The sequence below is a fragment of the Myotis daubentonii genome, chromosome X, assembly GCF_963259705.1.
Source record: "Myotis daubentonii chromosome X, mMyoDau2.1, whole genome shotgun sequence".
NCBI classification, from domain to species: Eukaryota; Metazoa; Chordata; class Mammalia; order Chiroptera; family Vespertilionidae; genus Myotis; species Myotis daubentonii.
This window is the reverse complement of record NC_081861.1, coordinates 137,438,955-137,457,957: the sequence shown is the minus strand read 5'-3', so window position 1 is coordinate 137,457,957 and position 19,003 is coordinate 137,438,955. Positions and strand designations below refer to the sequence as shown.

The following is a 19,003-nucleotide window of genomic DNA, read 5'->3' as shown; positions in this document are numbered from 1 at the left end:
AATTTTTAAATGCTTCAAAAGTACTTCTACACTTTTATTTATGTATTCGTCATTACATAAGGTGTTCACTCTGCCTCTTAAGTCTCAATTATTTTTTTAAGAGGGAGAAATTCTCTTTAAAAAAAATTTTTTTTTTCATTGATTTCAGAGTAGAAGGGAGAGGGAGAGATAGAAATATCGACGATGAGAGACAATCATCGATTGGCTGATTCTTACACATTCCCCACTGGGATCAAGCCTCCAGTCAGGAATCAAACCGTAACCGCCTGGTTCCTAGGTCCACGCTCAACCACTGAGCCACACCAGCTAGGCTGAAATAAGCTTCTTCTCAAAGAATATTTAAGTCTCTGAGCGCACAGTGCTTGAAACAAAACCCTCCCCTATCAGCGATATAAATCTGTGTTCCAAAGACATTGCCTGTGACCCGAGAATGTTCAATGGAACCTTTGCCCCTGGGCTCTGACTCCGATCTGTGGGCCATGGGTTCTTCCCTCTTCCCTCTGAGGGAGCGAGTGTACAGTGGTGGAAGCCTTCTGTAGGAAATGCCCCTTCGCTGCCTGCCATGATGTGCACACCGTCCTTAGAACTGGGAGGAAGTCACAGCCTCTGCACTGAGTTAGAGACCCTGGCTCCCTTCCCAGGGTTTGAAAGGGGCCTCTGCCTCCCCTGGGACACTCAGGGCTGGGCTTGGGCCGAGTCTTACCCATTCTCCATGCAGGTCTGGGATGGCTGGGAAATGGCTGCTAGGGAAACAGCTGTAGTCGGTCTCATTTTTTACAAAAATATATTCTCATTGATTTTACAGAGAGGAAGGGAGAGGGATAGAGAGATAGAAACATCTCTGAGAGAGAAACACTGATCAGTTGCCTCCTGCACGCTCCCTACTGGGGATCGAGCCTGCAACCAAGGTACACGCCCCTGACCAGAATCAACCCCGGGACCCTTCACTCTGGGGGGCAACGCTCTATCCACTGAGCCCGGTTTGAAAGAGGATGTGTGTTATTTAAGTGAGTCAACCCTCTGGTTATTTGAAAAGAGAAGTGCCGGGAGCCGGTCCATCCTTGCTGTTTCAAGGGACCTGGCATATATGGCATACTGTTCTTAATATGTTTGCTCCCCTTAGCACTGTGTGTTTTAACCACGGTCACCTCTCCTAGAAAGGTTGTTTCCCCAGGTAGGAATTTTTCCCTGAAGTCAGGGAGGGGATGAAACTCCTTAACTAAGTGCCAGGCGGGTAGTTAATCACTACAAACAATCATGCTTAAGCTACATAATCTTTACTCCCTGGAATGGAGATAAGAAACGCCCTAGCCTTTGTAATAGAAATTGACAGGATTAAAATCAACTGGTATAAATACAGATGTAACCAGACAGAGAGAGACAGAACTCAGAACAAGACAGCAAGAGACAGAACTCAGATAGGGCTTGGAAGACAGGACCAAGAGAGACAGAGCCTAGGCACAGAACCTACACAGAACTTTCTCTAGAGACAGAAGAACTTCGCTGGAGAGAGCATGCCGGAGGATCCTGGACAGGGACTGGCCTTGGAGCCTGGAGGCGGAGCCTGGCGAGAGAGCATGGCAGGGGATCCTGGACTGAACCTGACTGCGGGGTTTGGCAGGAGCGCCTAACTAGAACCTGGTGACTGGACCTGCCTGGAGAACCTGGACAGAACCTGGCTGGAGATCCTAAGCAGAACTTCTCTGGAGATCCAGACCAGAACTTGGCTGGAGAACCTGGCTAGAGATCCTGGCTAGGCTGCTGATCAACTGAACGCTGTCTCCGTGCCCTTCCTTCTTCACCGACTCCGTACACGCCTTTGGGAACCCCTGGACCTGCTGGGGTTGGACCCCGGCAGAGAAGCTCTTGGGAGACAGGCTTCTGATGAGGACCCCGATACTGGAACCCGATACCCTGCGGAGGGCGGCACGCCTGCCTCCTGCTGGTCACACGGGGGAATAACAGAACTGCTGGGGCTGAGGAAAGTGGTCTCTTGCCCCCTCTTGGCCTTCAGTGTCAACAGAGAGCAAGCGGACAGGTCATGAGGTTCAGACACAGAAGGTGAGGCGGCCACCCGCGGGGTCTGCTCTGGGACAGCGGGGAAAGGAGTTCCAAGCCCCTGTCAAGGGCTCGTTGGCAATGACTGTTTAAGGGACGCACTTTGTTGTTTTTCACAGGAATAAGGCAAGAGAACGTGTCCTGCGCATTTCCCGCGGGCGCCTGAGGGCGGTGGCATTTCTCTCCTCCTTCTCCGCCTTGGGAATCCTGCAAGGTGCCCAGGAGCCAGAGGCTGCCCTGTGGCCTTTGGCTCAGGGCCAGCGTGGGGCGGTGCCAGGCCCTTTGCTGGGGGCACCAGGCAGGGAGGAGTCCCTGGTGACAGCACTGGCGGAGGGAGGCTGAGCAGAGGCAGCACCTGGGTCACAACGTGCCCTCTGAGACACCAGCAGAGGTGGTCACAGCGCCAGCCCCGCCCCGCGAGCTGTGTTTCCTGCTCAGGAGTGGCTTTGCCCTTTCTCTTCCTCGTTCTCCCTGTTTGCCATCCCCCCCCAGTGGGCCCTTCCTTCTCCTCCCTGCCCACCGCCATTCCCGGGTCATGTGTCCCATGGAGACAGTCAATGTGCAACTGGAGGCAGAGGCGGGTGCCGGCCACATTTCAGGTAGAGGAGAGGGGGAGGGGAGGGGAGCTCAGTGAAACAGAACAGAGTCTCCCGACAAGACCCAGGTGAGCTTCTCGCACTGTCCTGGGCCGAGGACCGTTCAGGGAGGTCGCCCCTTGGCCTGGCCCTGGCTGCCATCGCGACACACTTTCTCCCCATCATGGTGGCCCTTCCTCCAGGCTTTCTACTTAAGCCTCTGATGAATTACAGTGACTATCTGGTCTAAGACCTCAAAAAAGACATTTCTATTGTAGAAAGACTTCAAGTGTTTTTTTAAAATATATTTTACTAGAGACCCGGTGCATGAAATTTGTGCAGGGGGTGAGGGTCGGGGCGCAGGGGTGGGTTTCTCAGCCTGACCTGCACCCTCTCCAATGCGTGGGGTCCTCAGGGTATGTCCTACTGACAGCTTAGGCCCAGTCCGTGTGGGTCTCTGCTGTCTGCAGTGCCGCTTGGCCGCTCCTGGGTAGCTGTGGTAACATCCAAGCAGGCCCGGCTCTCACGGACCTCCCCCGGGACTTTCGGACTCCAGCGGTGCTGAGAGGACTGGGCGCCGCCATCTTGTGGCTCTGGGCGTCACCAACTTTGTGTTGGAGTGATGGTGAATTTGCATATTGCTCTTTGATTAGGATTCTTTTCAGAGAGAAAGGGAGAGGGAGAGAGAGAAACATCACTGATGACAGAGAATGATGGATTGGCTGCCTCCTGCATGCCCCACACTGGGAATGGAGCCCACAACCCGGGCATGTGTCCTGACCGGGAATCGAACCATGACCTCCTGGTTCCTAGTTACACACTCAACCACTGAGCCACATTTCTTTGAAACCTGCTTTTTACTTAACATTGGGAACTTCCCTCCCCCACCAATTATTCTTCAGCATAAGGTGGGATTTCTGTGTAATAGTCCACTGTAAGGACACAATGGTTTACTGACTGTGTTCTCTTCATGGGGTTATGGGATGATTTAACTTGTCCCGTGGTACCTCAGGCATGAAGTCCATTTGGTGTGTTCCTGTGGCATCCTTGCACACATGCCCACTGGCTGGAATAAGTTCCTTCTCAGAGGAACTAAGCAGAGGTTCCTGCAGACCTTGATCCCACATAAAATTTGGTCCTAAGTGTGGGCCAGCAGACCCCCCCACCCCCCATTGGCCTTTTGGCAGCCTCATTCCTCACAGCAGCCCCATCTGACAAGCTCCCGGTTAGCCGGCCAGCGTCTTCCAGTCAGTAGTGACCTCCACCTTCTACTCCATCTCGCTCACAATATCCTGGTTGTATTGTAAATCAGCCAGATAGATAGGAGACACCTTAATGAGCCAATTAATTCGGAGTCTTTATTCGCGCAGACCTAGAGGGCTATGCTTCCCAAATCTCTGAGCAAACACAAGGAGGAAGTTCTCTCTATTTATACCTTTTTGAGCTCTTTGTCTGCAGATTTCACAGAGAGCTCTCTGTAGGTTATTGTTATAAGGTTACAAGTTTGTGACCTTGATACATAATGAACTAACACTTGGCATAAGAATATGGGAATTCATATCAATATTAGTGTTAGCCTGTTACGTCAGATGGCCAGCTTGCAAGGTCAGACACCTAATTTTTTTTATCTTTTTCTATTATTCAAAATAAAACAGTTATTTTACAGAGTCAGGGACTATCTAAAAATAACAGAGTTGACCTACAGAATAAGAGACCGTCTAAGAATAACAGAGTAGTTCAAACAGCAGTTTCAAACAGCAGCTCTCCAAAGGAGAAATTCCTATGCTTCACCGGCACCCGAGGTGCAGCGGGAAGGCCATTGCCTGCAGCTCAAAGGGCCTCCCTATCCTGCTGGCTATCACTAGGCTTTGATAGCAACCTCGCCCGTGGGGTGCCGCTGCTGCTGACGCTGGCTAGGATGTGCTGTCATTGCTGTTTGTTTGTTTGTTTATTTGAATTCTCACCCGAGGTATTTTTCCATTGATTTGTTAGAGAGAGTGGAAGAGAGAGGGAAAGACACAGAGAAACATTGATGTGAGAGAAACACATCAACTGGTTGCCTCCTGCAAGAGCCCCGACCAGGGCCTGGGCTGGAAGGAGCCTACAACCAAGGTACGTGCCCTTGACTCGAATCAAACCCAGGACCCTTCGGTCCGTAGGGCGACGCTCAATGCATTGAGGCACGCTGGCCGGTGTCATTGCTGTTTGCAAGGTCATTTCATCCAGGAGGTGTGGGAGAGACCATTTATGGAGGACGGGAGGAGTGGTTAGGACACCCGGCTGCTGTCAAGAAGACCTTGAGGACTCGATGGTCCCCACTGAGCGCAGCCCGCCCAGGAAGCGGGAAGGGAGGGTGCCTGATGAGAAACAGAGAAAGCCTGGTGGTCAGTGGGGATTGGATGCGGCCATGTGTTCCGCACCCGGCAACAGAACCCTGCTGGCCAGGACAACGGGGGTGGAATGTGGCCGTGGACTGGAGGCTGAGGAGAGGGCTTGGAGTCGTGTGCCAGGCCCTCGTGTGGCTGAGGCCCGTGTGGCTGAGGCCCGTGTGGCTGGTCCCGCATAGCCAGGAGCCGGCCGGAGGACGCCCAGAGGAGCCAGAGGACGCCCAGAGGAGTCGGGTGTGTGTCGGCAGCGCTGCCTGAACTGTTAGTCGCCGTTCCTAGACACTCACTCCCTCGGAGACACATCCCTGGTCAGTGGGGCCCAGCCTGTTGGTTTTATTTCGTGGGGGTAAAGTGGGAATAACTCAACAATTATCATGGCACTGTAGGGTCGCCAAACGAGGAACACACAAGGCCAAAAGTGGCGAGGGATCATGAATGTGTTGGGTCACCTGGAGACCACATGGGCTGAGCACCAAATGGCACCATCCCTATGACAGGCAGTCAGAGGGTTAAAGTACTCTAGGCTTTAAAGGGTCCATGTCCTGGGAAGGCCCAGAGGAGAAAGATAATGGTCTTACCAGTGGGATGTGGCCTTACCAGTGGGATGTGGCCTTACCAGTGGGATGTGGTCTTACCAGTGGGATGTGGTCTTACCAGAGGGATGGGGTCTTACCAGTGGGATGTGGCCCTACCAGTGGGATGTGGTCTAAGCGGAGGGAAGGCCTGTTGTGAAGTGTCCTAAGGGGCAGATCCCAGGGGACAGCTATCAATCCAATGATTTGATCAGACTGAATGGTCACCTTTTTTAAGCGTACAGTGCAGCGTCTCTAGGGACCTTCACAATGTTGTGCTACCATCGCCACCATCATCTCCAGAACTTTTTCACCTCCCCAAACGGAAACTCTGTGCCATTGACCACTACATCCCCTCTGCTCCCCAGGCCCTGGCTCCCACAGTGGCTTTTTGTCGCTGAGTGTGGCTGCTCTAGGGGCCACATAGAGGTGAAATGGTGCAGGTTTGTCTATGTGTTGCTGGCTCGTCTCACTCGGTAGAATGTCCTCAAGGCTGGATGATATCCCATGGTATGGGCGGCCCACATGCGGACTGTGCACACAGCCACGATGAATATTGCGGTGTTTCCACCTCCTGGCTGTGGTGAAGAATGCTGCTATGAACATGGGGGTGCAACTCTCTGCTTGCGCCCCTGCTTTCCCTTCTTCGGGGCATAAATTCAGAAGGGGCATTGCTGACTCTTGGGAGCAGGCAAAATATATATTTTTATTGATTTCAGAGCGGAAGGGGGAGGGAGAGGTAGAAACCTCAATGATGAGAGAGAATCATGGATCTGCTGCCTCCTGCACGCCTCACACTGGGGATCAACCCCACAACCCGGCATGCGCCCTGACTAGGAATCGAACCCTGACCTGATTCATAGGGTGACGACGCTCAACCACTCTGGCTGGGCTGTAGCCAATCTTAATTGTGTCTTTCAACAAATATCAGGAAGTGGAACTGCCCGTTAGAAAGTCTGTACATATTTTGATTGACTTTAGAGACACAGAGAGAGGGTGAGAGAGAAACATGGATTTGCTGTTCCACTGCCTGATGCATTCATTGGTTGATTCTTGTATGTGCCCTGAGCAGGGACTAAGGCCGGCAACCTTGGCCTATTGGGAAGACGCTCTAACCCAGCGGTTCTCAACCAGTGGGTTGCGACCCCTTTGGCGGTCGGACGACCCTTTCACAGGGGTCGCCTAAGACCATCCTGCATATCAGATATGTTCATGACGATTCATAACAGTAGCAACATGACAGTGATGAAGTAGCAACGACAATCATTTTATGGTTGGGTCACAACAGGAGGAACTGTATTTAATGGGCCAGAAGGTTGAGAACCACTGGCCCTTAAAATGCAGATGAGAGTCTAACCACTGAGCGAACCCTGCCAAGGTGAAAGTCTGAATATTTGAAGGCTTTCAGTAAATGTTGCCCCAGGACCCTTTGCCAGCAGAGCATGGGGTCAAGTGTCTCCATTCTGGAATAGGGCATCTCCCTCAACAATATAGCGCCGCTCACCCCCGGGGGACCGTTCAGGCCGTGGGTCCCACCTCATGACCCCCTCTATTGGTTTGCAGATCCCCTGGAAACAGCCATGGCCATGTTGAAAAACGCCAATTGCCAGGCAGCGAGTTTCTCCCTCAACATTCTGGGATGGATCTTATCCATGATTTGCATGGGCCTGGCCGAGTGGCGGGTGTGGTACATGGAGAGCAGCTCCGCCCCGTCCCGGGGGCTGGCCTGCATTGGGATGTGGAGGGTCTGTACTTACCAGCACAACAGCCCCCACGGCAGAGTCATAGCCTGTCACCGCTACAGCTACAGTGACACCTACCTGCCGCTGGATATCCGCATCGCTCAGAACCTGCTGCTGGCCGCCAGCCTCCTCGGGCTGCTGGGAAAAGTGCTCACGGTCAAGGGCCTGCTGAGAGTGTACGCGGGACACCGTCAGAAGAACACCATCTGCAATCTGTTCTGCGCTTCCGGAGTCCTGAGCATCATAGCGGGGGCATTTATCTTCACTGCTGTCATCTGGAACCACCACTCCGTGTTGAATGAAGAGGGCATACGCTTCCCACCATCCTTCCACATCCCCTTCAGGCCCGACCGGCAGGAGACGGGCACCACCGTGCCCGTGGCGGCTCTGGCTGCCTTCCTTATGCTGTTGAGTGGGCTGCTGACCATCTCTTTCCAGCTGCACCCCAACAACCAAGTGTACCCCGAAGTCTCGCAAGTGTGAAATTCCCGGTGGCATAGCCTTGGGAATCCATGAGAGCCGCTTATGGGGTGCAGTGTTATCAGGATGCTCTATGAAATAGTTCCAAGGCAAAGGTCATTCTGAGCAGAAAGTGGCCATTGGCTTCTATGTCCAAATTGGGCTCATTGATTGCTTAAGGAACTTTCATTAAAAAAATTCCAATACAAACCCACTGTCTACCTGTCTTACTGAATCTGGATTTTCATTATTATTGGGTAAATAATCAATGCTAGACACCTACTGTGTGGAAATGAGAGTCGCTGGGACTCTCCCACCTCCCTCTCAAACGCCCACTAAAAACAACCGGCCTGACCTTCCACGGCATGGCCCTCACACCTCTCCGCCACATGCAAGTCCCCACATGTGCAAGAGCAGAACAGCGGAAGGAATCGCCCTTCCACTATCAGACTCAACAGTTACCACGAAGTGGCCATATTCGCTTTCTCTCTCCTTCCTTCCCTTCGTTTCATCTATTTTTCTTTTTCCGAAGATCTTTAACGCAAACCCCAGACTTTACGTTCCTTCATTCCCATGCACTTCAAAATTATTCTCTAAAAATGGACATTTCCTTGCCTAACCATAGTATACCTTTAAAGTTAACTATTTCTTATGAACATCAAATACCAGAATTTTTAAATGCTTCTAAAGTAATTCTACACTTTTATTTATGTATTCGTCATTGCATAAGTTGTTCACTCTGCCTCTGAAGCGTTTTTTTCTTTTATTTTATTAAATCTTTATTGTTCAGATTATTACATTTGGTCCTCTTTTTTCCCCCCATAGCTCCCTTCCACCCAGTTCCCACCCTACCCTCTGCCCTTACCCCCCCCCACTGTCGTCATCCATAGGTGAACAATTTTTGTCCAGTCTCTTCCCGAATCTCCCACACCCCTTTCCCCCCCTAAGAATAGTGAGTCCATTCCCTTTCTATGTTCCTGATTCTCTTATAATCACCAGTTCATTCTGTTCATCCGATTATTTATTCACTTGATTCTTAGATTCACTTGTTCATAGATGCATATTTGTTGTTCATAATTAGTATCTTTACCTTTTTCTTCTTCTTCCTCTTCTTAAAGGATACCTTTCAGCATTTCATATAATGCTGGTTTGGTGGTGATGAACTCCTTTAGCTTTTCCTTATCTGTGAAGCTCTTTATCTGACCTTCAATTCTGAATGATAGCTTTGCTGGATAAAGTAATCTTGGTTGTAGGTTCTTGGCATTCATCACTTTGAATATTTCTTGCCACTCCCTTCTGGCCTGCAAAGTTTCTGTTGAGAAATCAGCTGACAGTTGTATGGGTATTCCCGTGTAGGTAACTGAGTTTCTTTCTCTTGCTGCTTTTAAGATTCTGTCTTTGTCTTTTGCTCTTGGCATTTTAATGATGATGTGTCTTGGTGTGGTCCTCTTTGGATTCCTTTTGTTTGGGGTTCTCTGTGCTTCCTGGACTTGTAAGTCTATTTGCTTCACCAGGTAGGGGAAGTTTTCTGTCATTATTTCTTAAAATATGTTTTCAATATCTTGCTCTCTCTCATCCCTATAATTCTGATGTTGGTACGCTTGAAGCTGTCCCAGAGGCTCCTTACACTATCTCCGTATTTTCAGATTCTTTTTTCATTTTGCTTTTCTGCTTGGGTGTTTTTTGCTTCTTCGCACTTCAAAACTTTGCCTTGATTCTTGTGCTCCTCTGGTCTGCTGTTGGGAGTCTGTATGATATTCATTATTTCAGTCCATGTATGCTTAATTTCTAGTTGGTTCTTTATCATACATCGAGGGTCTCATTATATTTCTTGTAGATCTCAATAACTTTATCGGCAGCTTCTAGACAGTTCTTGAGAGACCTTAAAAGTGTGGTTCTGAACTCAATATCCTCCATTGACAGTTTTGTCCTGTTTCATTGTCTCCGCATTTTTTATGCTTTCTTGGTGCACCCCCTAGTGGTCTTTGTGCGCAGTCTTGTTGTAGTTAAGCCTTGATTGTGGTAGTTAATACTAGGGGGATTTGACCTCCAGGCCAACTGGCTATGAGAGTCAGCTGTGTCTGCAGTGGGAAAACTTCTGTCCTCTAGGGCGGTGCTAATCTAGTCTTTGCCTGAGGTTATCTGGCAAATGGCTCTGCACAGGGCTTGGGCGGGGCAGGTCACAAGGGATCAACAGAGCGGGCGGAGGGAGCAGTTATGGCTGCTCTCAGTCCCATCACAAGAGGCTCTGCCTCTCAGAGTCCCAGCAACCGCCGCAAACCTTGGAGAGAAAGCTGCCCTCACGTTCCGACCGATGCCAGACAGTCCCGCTTCTCCCGTTTGAGTCTGGGTCCCTAGAGACTCGCCCAGAACTGGAGCTCAGAATCTGAGACTACCTCCCGATTGAAAACGACAACCCTGCCCTCAGCTACCAGCCTTTTCCACGCGTACCTCCACACCTTTGTATTTTCCACACTGTGCCTCCTCTGAGTCTCGTATGCTGTGCTTTTTCCTTCTAGTTGAAGAATTTCCCCTCAGCCAGTCTTCCTGTGGTTCTGGGCGATGTCCGTTCTGTCTTTTAGTTGTTTTTTTGAAGTGGTTGTTCGAGGCAGCTATCTCCGGTGTTTACCTATGCCGCTATCTTGGTTTTCTCCCCTCTTAAGTCTTAATTATTTTTTTAAGAGGGAGGAATACTCTTTAAAAAAAGTTTTTTTTTCATTGATTTCAGAGTAGAAGGGAGAGGGAGAGATAGAAATGTCGATGATGAGAGACAATCATCGATTGGCTGATTCTTACACATTCCCCACTGGGATCAAGCCCCCAGTCAGGAATCAAACCATAACCGCCTGGTTCCTAGGTCCACGCTCAACCACTGAGCCACACCAGCTAGGTTGAAATAAGCTTCTTCTCAAAGAATATTTAAGTCTCTGAGCACACAGTGCTTGAAACAAAACCCTCCCCTGGGGCATAAGTCTATCAGCGATATAAATCTGTGTTCCAAAGACATTGCCTGTGACCCGAGAATGTTCAATGGAACCTTTGCCCCTGGGCTCTGACTCCGATCTGTGGGCCATGGGTTCTTCCCTCTTCTCTCTGAGGGAGCGAGTGTACAGTGGTGGAAGCCTTCTGTAGGAAATGCCCCTTCGCTGCCTGCCATGATGTGCACACCATCCTTAGAACTGGGAGGAAGTCACAGCCTCTGCACTGAGTTAGAGACCCTGGCTCCCTTCCCAGGGTTTGAAAGGGGCCTCTGCCTCCCCTGGGACACTCAGGGCTGGGCTTGGGCCGAGTCTTACCCATTCTCCATGCAGGTCTGGGATGGCTGGGAAATGGCTGCTAGGGAAACAGCTGTAGTCGGTCTCATTTTTTACAAAAATATATTCTCGTTGATTTTACAGAGAGGAAGGGAGAGGGATAGAGAGATAGAAACATCTATGAGAGAGAAACACTGATCAGTTGCCTCCTGCAGGCTCCCTAACTGGGGATCGAGCCTGCAAGCAAGGTACACGCCCTTGACCAGAACCAACCCCGGGACCCTTCACTCTGGGGGGCAACGCTCTATCCACTGAGCCCGGTTTGAAAGAGGATGTGTGTTATTTAAGTGAGTCAACCCTCTGGTTATTTGAAAAGAGAAGCTCTTGGGAGACAGGCTTCTGATGAGGACCCAGATACTGGAACCAGATACCCTGCGGAGGGCGGCGCGCCTGCCTCCTGCTGGTCACGCGGGGGAATGACAGAACCGCTGGGGCTGAGGAAAGTGGTCTCTTGCCCCCTCTTGGCCTTCAGTGTCAACAGAGAGCAAGCGGACAGGTCATGAGGTTCAGACACAGAAGGTGAGGCGGCCACCCGCGGGGTCTGCTCTGGGACAGCGGGGAAAGGAGTTCCAAGCCCCTGTCAAGGGCTCGTTGGCAATGACTGTTGAAGGGAAGAGCTTTATTATCTTTCACAGGAATAAGGCAAGAGAACGTGTCCTGTGCATTTCCTGAGGGTGCAGCACCACGAGGGCGCCTGAGGGCGGTCACATTTCTCTCCTCCTTCTCCTCCCTGGGAATCCTGCAAGGTGCCCAGGAGCCAGAGGCTGCCCTGTGGCCTTTGGCTTGGGGCCAGCGTGGGGCGGTGCCAGGCCCTTTGCTGGGGGCACCAGGCAGGGAGGAGTCCCTGGTGACAGCACTGGCGGAGGCCTAGCAGAGGCAGCACCTGGGTCACAACGTGCCCTCTGAGACACCAGCAGAGGTGGTCACAGCGCCAGCCCCGCCCCGCGAGCTGTGTTTCCTGCTCAGGAGTGGCTTTGCCCTTTCTCTTCCTCGTTCTCCCTGTTTGCCATCCCCCCCGTGGGCCCTTCCTTCTCCTCCCTGCCCACTGCCATTCCCGGGTCATGTGTCCCATGGAGACAGTCAATGTGCAACTGGAGGCAGAGTCGGGTGCCGGCCACATTTCAGGTAGAGGAGAGGGGATGGGGAGGGGAGCTCTGCAAGTTAAACAGAACAGAGGCTCCCGACAGGACCCAGGTCAGCTTCCCGACTCTCCTGGCCTGAGGACCGTTCAGGGAGGTCGCCCTGTGGCCTGGGCCTGGCTGCCCTCAGGGGACACTTTCTCCCCATCATGTTGGCCCTTCCTCCAGGCTTTCTACTTAAGACTCTGATGAATTACACTGACTATCTGGTCTAAGACCTCAAAAAAGACATTTCTATTGTAGAAAGTCTTCAAGTCTTTTTTTAAAATATATTTTTACTAGAGGCCCGGTGCACGAAATTTGTGCAGGGGGTGGGGGTGGGGGCGCAGGGGTGGGTTTCTCAGCCTAACCTGCACCCTCTCCAATGCGTGGGGCCCTCAGGGTATGTCCTACTGACAGCTTAGGCCCAGTCCAGGTGGTTCTCTGCTGTCTGCAGTGCCGCTTGGCCGCTCCTCGGTAGCCACAGTAACATCCAAGCAGGCCCGGGTCTCAGCGGCCCCCCCTAGGACGTTGGGACTCCAGCGGTGCTGAGAGGACTGGGCGCCGCCATCTTGTGGCTCTGGGCGTCACCATCTTTGTGTTGGAGTGATGGTGAATTTGCATACTACTCTCTTATTAGGATTCTTTTCAGAGAGAAAGGGAGAGGGAGAGAGAGAAACATCACTGATGACAGAGAATGATGGATCGGCTGCCTCCTGCATGCCCCACACTGGGAATGGAGCCCACAACCCGGGCATGTGTGCTGACCAGGAATCAAACCATGACCTCCTGGTTCCTAGTTACACACTCAACCACTTAGCCACATTTCTTTGAAACCTGCTTTTTACTTAACATTGGGAACTTCCCTCCCCCACCAATTATTCTTCAGCATAAGGTGGGATTTCTGTGTAATAGTCCACTGTAAGGACACAATGGTTTACTGACTGTGTTCTCTTCATGGGGTTATGGGATGATTTCACTTGTCCCGTGGTACCTCAGGCATGAAGTCCATTTGGTGTGTTCCTGTGGCATCCTTGCACACATGCCCACTGGCTGGAATAAGTTCCTTCTCACAGGAACTAAGCAGAGGTTCCTGCAGAACCTGACTCCCACATAAAATTTGGTCCTAAGTGTGGGCCGGAAGACCCCCCCATTGGCCTTTTGGCAGCCTCATTCCTCACAGCAGCCCCATCTGACAAGCTCCCCCTTAGCCGGCCAGCGTCTTCCAGTCAGTAGTGACCTCCACCTTCTACTCCATCTCACTCACAATATCCTGGTTGTATTGTAAATCAGCGAGATAGATAGGAGACACCTTAATGAGCCAATTAATTCGGAGTCTTTATTTGTGCAGACCGAGATGGCTATGTTTCCCAAATCTCTGTGCAAACACAAGGAGGAAGTTCTCTCTATTTATACCTTTTTGAGCTCTTTGTCTGCAGATTCACAGAGAGCTCTCTGTAGGTTATTGTTATAAGGTTACAAGTTTGTGACCTTGATACATAATGAACTAACACTTGGCATAAGAATATGGGAATTCATATCAATATTAGTATTAGCCTGTTACGTCAGATGGCCAGCTTGCAAGGTCAGACACCTAAGTTTTTTATCTTTTTCTATTCAAACTAAAACAGTTATGTTACAGAGTCAGGGACTATCTAAAAATAACAGAGTTGACCTACAGAATAAGAGACCGTCTAAGAATAACAGAGTAGTTCAAACAGCAGTTTCAAACAGCAGCTCTCCAAAGGAGAAATTCCTATGCTTCACCGGCACCCGAGGTGCAGCGGGAAGGCCATTGCCTGCAGCTCAAAGGGCCTCCCTATCCTGCTGGCTATCACTGGGCTTTGATAGCAACCTCGCCCGTGGGGTGCCGCTGCTGCTGACGCCGGCTAGGATGTGCTGTCATTGCTGTTTGTTTGTTTGTTTATTTGAATTCTCACCCGAGGTATTTTTCCATTGATTTTTTAGAGAGAGTGGAAGAGAGAGGGAAAGACAGAGAGAAACATTGATGTGAGAGAAACACATCAACTGGTTGCCCCCTGCAAGAGCCCCGAACAGGGCCCGGGCTGGGAGGAGCCTACAACCAAGGTACGTGCCCTTGACTCGAATCAAACCCAGGACCCTTTGGTCTACAGGCCAACGCTCTATGCATTGAGGCACGCTGGCCGGTGTCATTGCTGTTTGCACGGTCATTTCATCCAGGAGGTGTGGGAGAGACCATTTATGGAGGACGGGAGGAGTGGTTAGGACACCCGGCTGCTGTCAAGAAGACCTTGAGGGAAAAACCAAGATGGCGGCATAGGTTAACGCTGGAGTTTGCTGCTTTGAACAACTACTTCAAAAGTGAAACTAAAGGACAGAACGGACATCACGCAGAACCACAGGAACGCTGGCTGAGTGGAAGTCCTACAACTAGGAGGAAAGAGAAACACACACGGACACTCAGAGGAGGCGCAGTGCTGAAGTCACATTCTGAGGTGCGGAGTGGGCGGAGCGGGCTGGAGGCGGAGGGAGCGGTGGGCGTTTTCAATCGGGAGGGAGTCGCAGACTCTGAGCTCCAGATCCGGGCGAGTCTTTAGGGACCCAGACTCAAACGAGAGAAGCGGGACTGTCTGGCTTCGGTCAGAGCGAGTGCAGCTTTCTCTCCAAGCTTTGCAGCGGGTGCTGGGACTCAGAGAGGCAGAGCCCCTGGGGACAGGACTGAGAGCCGCCATAACTGCTCTCTCCGGCCCACCCTGTTGATCCTGTGCGACCCGCCCCGCCCAAGCCCTGCACAGAGGCATTTGCCGGATAGCCTCAGGCAAAGGCTAGATTAGCACCTCCCTAGAGGACAGAAGTTCTCTCACTGCTGACACAGCTGATTCTCACAGCCACTTGGCCTGGAGGTCAAACCCTCCCTGGAATTAGCTACAACAATCAAGATTTAACTATAAGACTGCGAACAAAGACCACTAGGGGGTGCACCAAGGAAGCATAACACAATGCGGAGACAAAGAAACAGGACAAAATTGTCAATGGAAGATATAGAGTTCAGAACCACACTTTTAAGGTCTCTCAAGAACTGTTTAGAAGCTGCCGATAAACTTAATGAGATCTACACGAAAACTAATAAGACCCTCGATCTTATATTGGGGAACCAACTAGAAATTAAGCATACACGGACTGAAATAACGAATATTATACAGACGCCTGACAGCAGACCAGAGGAGCGCAAGAATCAAGTCAATGATTTGAAATGCGAGGAAGCAAAAAACATCCAACCGGAAAAGCAAAATGAAAAAAGAATCCAAAAATGCGAGGATAGTGTAAGGAGCCTCTGGGACAGCTTCAAGCGTAACAACATCAGAATTATAGGGGTGCCAGAAGATGAGAGAGAGCAAGATATTGAAATCCTATTTGAAGAAATAATGACAGAAAACTTCCCCCACCTGGTGAAAGAAATGGACTTACAGGTCCAAGAAGCACGGAGAACCCCAAACAAAAGGAATCCAAAGAGGACCACACCAAGACACATCATCATTAAAATGCCAAGAGCAAAAGACAAAGACAGAATCTTAAAAGCAGCAAGAGAAAGAAACCCAGTTACCTACAAGGGAATACCCATACGACTGTCAGCTGATTTCTCAACAGAAACTTTGCAGGCCAGAAGAGAGTGGCAAGAAATACTCAAAGTGATGAATAGCAAGAACCTGCAACCAAGATTACTGTATCCAGCAAAGCTATCATTCAGAATTGAAGGTCAGATAAAGAGCTTCACAGATAAGGAAAAGCTAAAGGAGTTCATCACCACCAAACCAGGATTATATGAAATGCTGAAAGGTATCCTTTAAGAAGAGGAAGAGGAAGAGGAAGAAAAAGGTAAAGATACAAATTATGAACAACAAATATGCATCTATCAACAAGTGAATCTAAGAATCAAGTGAATAAATAATCTGAAGAACAGAATGAACTGTTGATTATAATAGAATCAGGGACATAGAAAGGGAATGGACTGACTATTCTTGGGGGGGAAAGGGGTGTGGGAGATGTGGGAAGAGACTGGACAAAAATCGTGCACCTATGGATGAGGACAGTGGGTGGGGAGTGAGGGCGGAGGGTGGGGCGGGAACTGGGAGGAGGGGAGTTATGGGGGGGGGGAAAGAGGAACAAATGTAATAATCTGAACAATAAAGATTTAATTAAACAAACAAAAAAAAAAGAAGACCTTGAGGACTCCATGGTCCGCACTGAGCGCAGCCCACCCAGGAAACGGGAAGGGAGGGTGCCTGATGAGAAACAGAGAAAGCCTGGTGGCCAGTGGGGATTGGATGCGGCCATGTGTTCCGCACCCGGCAACAGAACCCTGCTGGCCAGGACAACGGGGGTGGAATGTGGCCGTGGACTGGAGGCTGAGGAGAGGGCTTGGAGTCGTGTGCCAGGCCCTCGTGTGGCTGAGGCCCGTGTGGCTGAGGCCCGTGTGGCTGAGGCCCGTGTGGCTGGTCCCACATAGCCAGGAGCCGGCCGTGGACGCCCAGAGGAGCCCCGTGTGCGTTGGCAGCGCTGCCTGACCTGTTAGTCGCCGTTCCAAGACAATCACTCCCTCAGAGACACATCCCTGGTCAGTGGGGCCCAGCCTGTTGGTTTTATTTCGTGGGGTTAAAGTGGGAATAACTTAACAATTATCATGTCACTGTCAGGGTTGCCGAAGGAGGAACACACAAGGCCAAAAGTGGCGAGGGATCATGAATGTGTTGGGTCACCTGGAGACCACATGGGCTGAGCCCCAAATGGCACCATCCCTATGACAGGCAGTCAGAGGGTTAAAGTACTCTAGGCTTTAAAGGGTCCATGTCCTGGGAAGGCCCAGAGGAGAAAGATAATGGTCTTACCAGTGGGATGTGGCCTTACCAGTGGGATGAGGTCTTACCAGTGGGGTGAGGTCTTACCAATGGGATGAGGTCTTACCAGGGGGATGTGGCCTTACCAGTGGGATGTGACCTCACCAGTGGGATGAGGTCTTACCAGTGGGATGGGGTCTTACCAGTGGGATGTGGTCTTACCAGTGGGATGTGGTCTTACCAGTGGGATGAGGTCTTACCAGTGGGTTGTGGCCTTACCAGTGGGTTGTGGCCTTACCAGTGGGATGTGGTCTTACCAGTGGGATGGGGTCTTACCAGTGGGATGTGGTCTTACCAGTGGGATGAGGTCTTACCAGTGGGTTGTGGCCTTACCAGTGGGTTGTGGCCTTACCAGTGGGATGTGGTCTTACCAGTGGGATGTGGTCTTACCAGTGGGATGAGGTCTTACCAATGGGATGAGGTCTTACCAGTGGGATGTGGCCTTACCAGTGGGATGTGGCCTTACCAGTGGGATGTGGTCTTACCAGTGGGATGGGGTCTTACCAGTGGGATGTGGTCTTACCAGTGGGATGAGGTCTTACCAGTGGGTTGTGGCCTTACCAGTGGGTTGTGGCCTTACCAGTGGGATGTGGTCTTACCAGTGGGATGTGGTCTTACCAGTGGGATGTGGTCTTACCAGTGGGATGTGGCCTTACCAGTGGGATGTGGCCTTACCAATGGGATGAGGTCTTACCAGTGGGATGAGGTCTTACCAGTGGGATGGGGCCTTACCAGTGGGATGTGGTCTTACCAATGGGATGAGGTCTTACCAGTGGGATGTGGCCTTACCAGTGGGATGTGGTCTTACCAGTGGGATGTGGCCTTACCAGTGGGATGTGGCCTTACCAATGGGATGAGGTCTTACCAGTGGGATGAGGTCTTACCAGTGGGATGGGGCCTTACCAGTGGGATGTGGTCTTACCAGTGGGATGTGGTCTTACCAGTGGGATGGGGCCTTACCAGTGGGATGTGGTCTTACCAGTGGGATGGGGCCTTACCAGTGGGATGAGGTCTTACCAGTGGGATGAGGTCTTACCAGTGGGATGTGGTCTTACCAGTGGGATGTGGTCTTACCAGTGGGATGTGGCCTTACCAGTGGGATGGGGCCTTACCAGTGGGATGTGGTCTTAACAGTGGGATGTGGTCTTACCAGTGGGATGTGGCCTTACCAGTAGGATGTGGTCTTACCAGTGGGATGGGGCCTTACCAGTAGGATGTGGTCTAAGCGGAGGGAAGGCCTGTTGTGAAGTGTCCTAAAGGGCAGGCCCCAGGGGACAGCTATCAATCCAATGATTTGATCAGACTGATCGGTCACCTTTTTTAAGCGTACAGTGCAGTGTCACTAGGGACCTTCACAATGTTGTGCTACCATCGCCACCATCATCTCCAGAACTTTTTCACCTCCCCAAACGGAAACTCTGTGCCATTGACCACTACATCCCCTCTGCTCCCCAGGCCCTGGCTCCCACAATGCCTTTCTGTCACTGAGTGGGGCTGCTCTAGGGGCCACATAGAGGTGAAATGATGCAGGTTTGTCTTTGTGTTGCTGGCTCCTCTCACTCGGTAGAATGTCCTCAAGGCTGGATGATATCCCATGGTATGGGCGGCCCACATGCGGACTGTGCACACACCCACGATGAATATTGCGGTGTTCCCACCTCCTGGCTGTGGTGAAGAACGCTGCTATGAACATGGGGGTGCAACTCGCTGCTTGCGCCCCTGCTTTCCCTTATTCGGGGCATAAATCCAGAAGGGGCATTGCTGACTCTTGGGAGCAGGCAAAATATATATTTTTATTGATTTCAGAGAGGAAGGGGGTGGGAGAGGTAGAAACCTCAATGATGAGAGAGAATCATGGATCTGCTGCCTCCTGCACGCCTCACACTGGGGATCAACCCCAC

At 51.1% G+C, this 19,003-nt stretch overlaps 1 protein-coding gene across 1 annotated transcript; it reads left to right on the top strand.

Annotated features, from left to right (window-relative positions):
- Window positions 1-7,112: 7,112 nt before the first annotated feature.
- On the top strand, window positions 7,113-7,915 carry LOC132224353 (claudin-34-like). The gene has a single exon (XM_059679493.1). It carries the CDS (start codon window positions 7,173-7,175, stop codon window positions 7,815-7,817), a length of 645 nt encoding a protein of 214 aa, XP_059535476.1. The 5' UTR covers window positions 7,113-7,172; the 3' UTR covers window positions 7,818-7,915.
- Window positions 7,916-19,003: the final 11,088 nt, after the last annotated feature.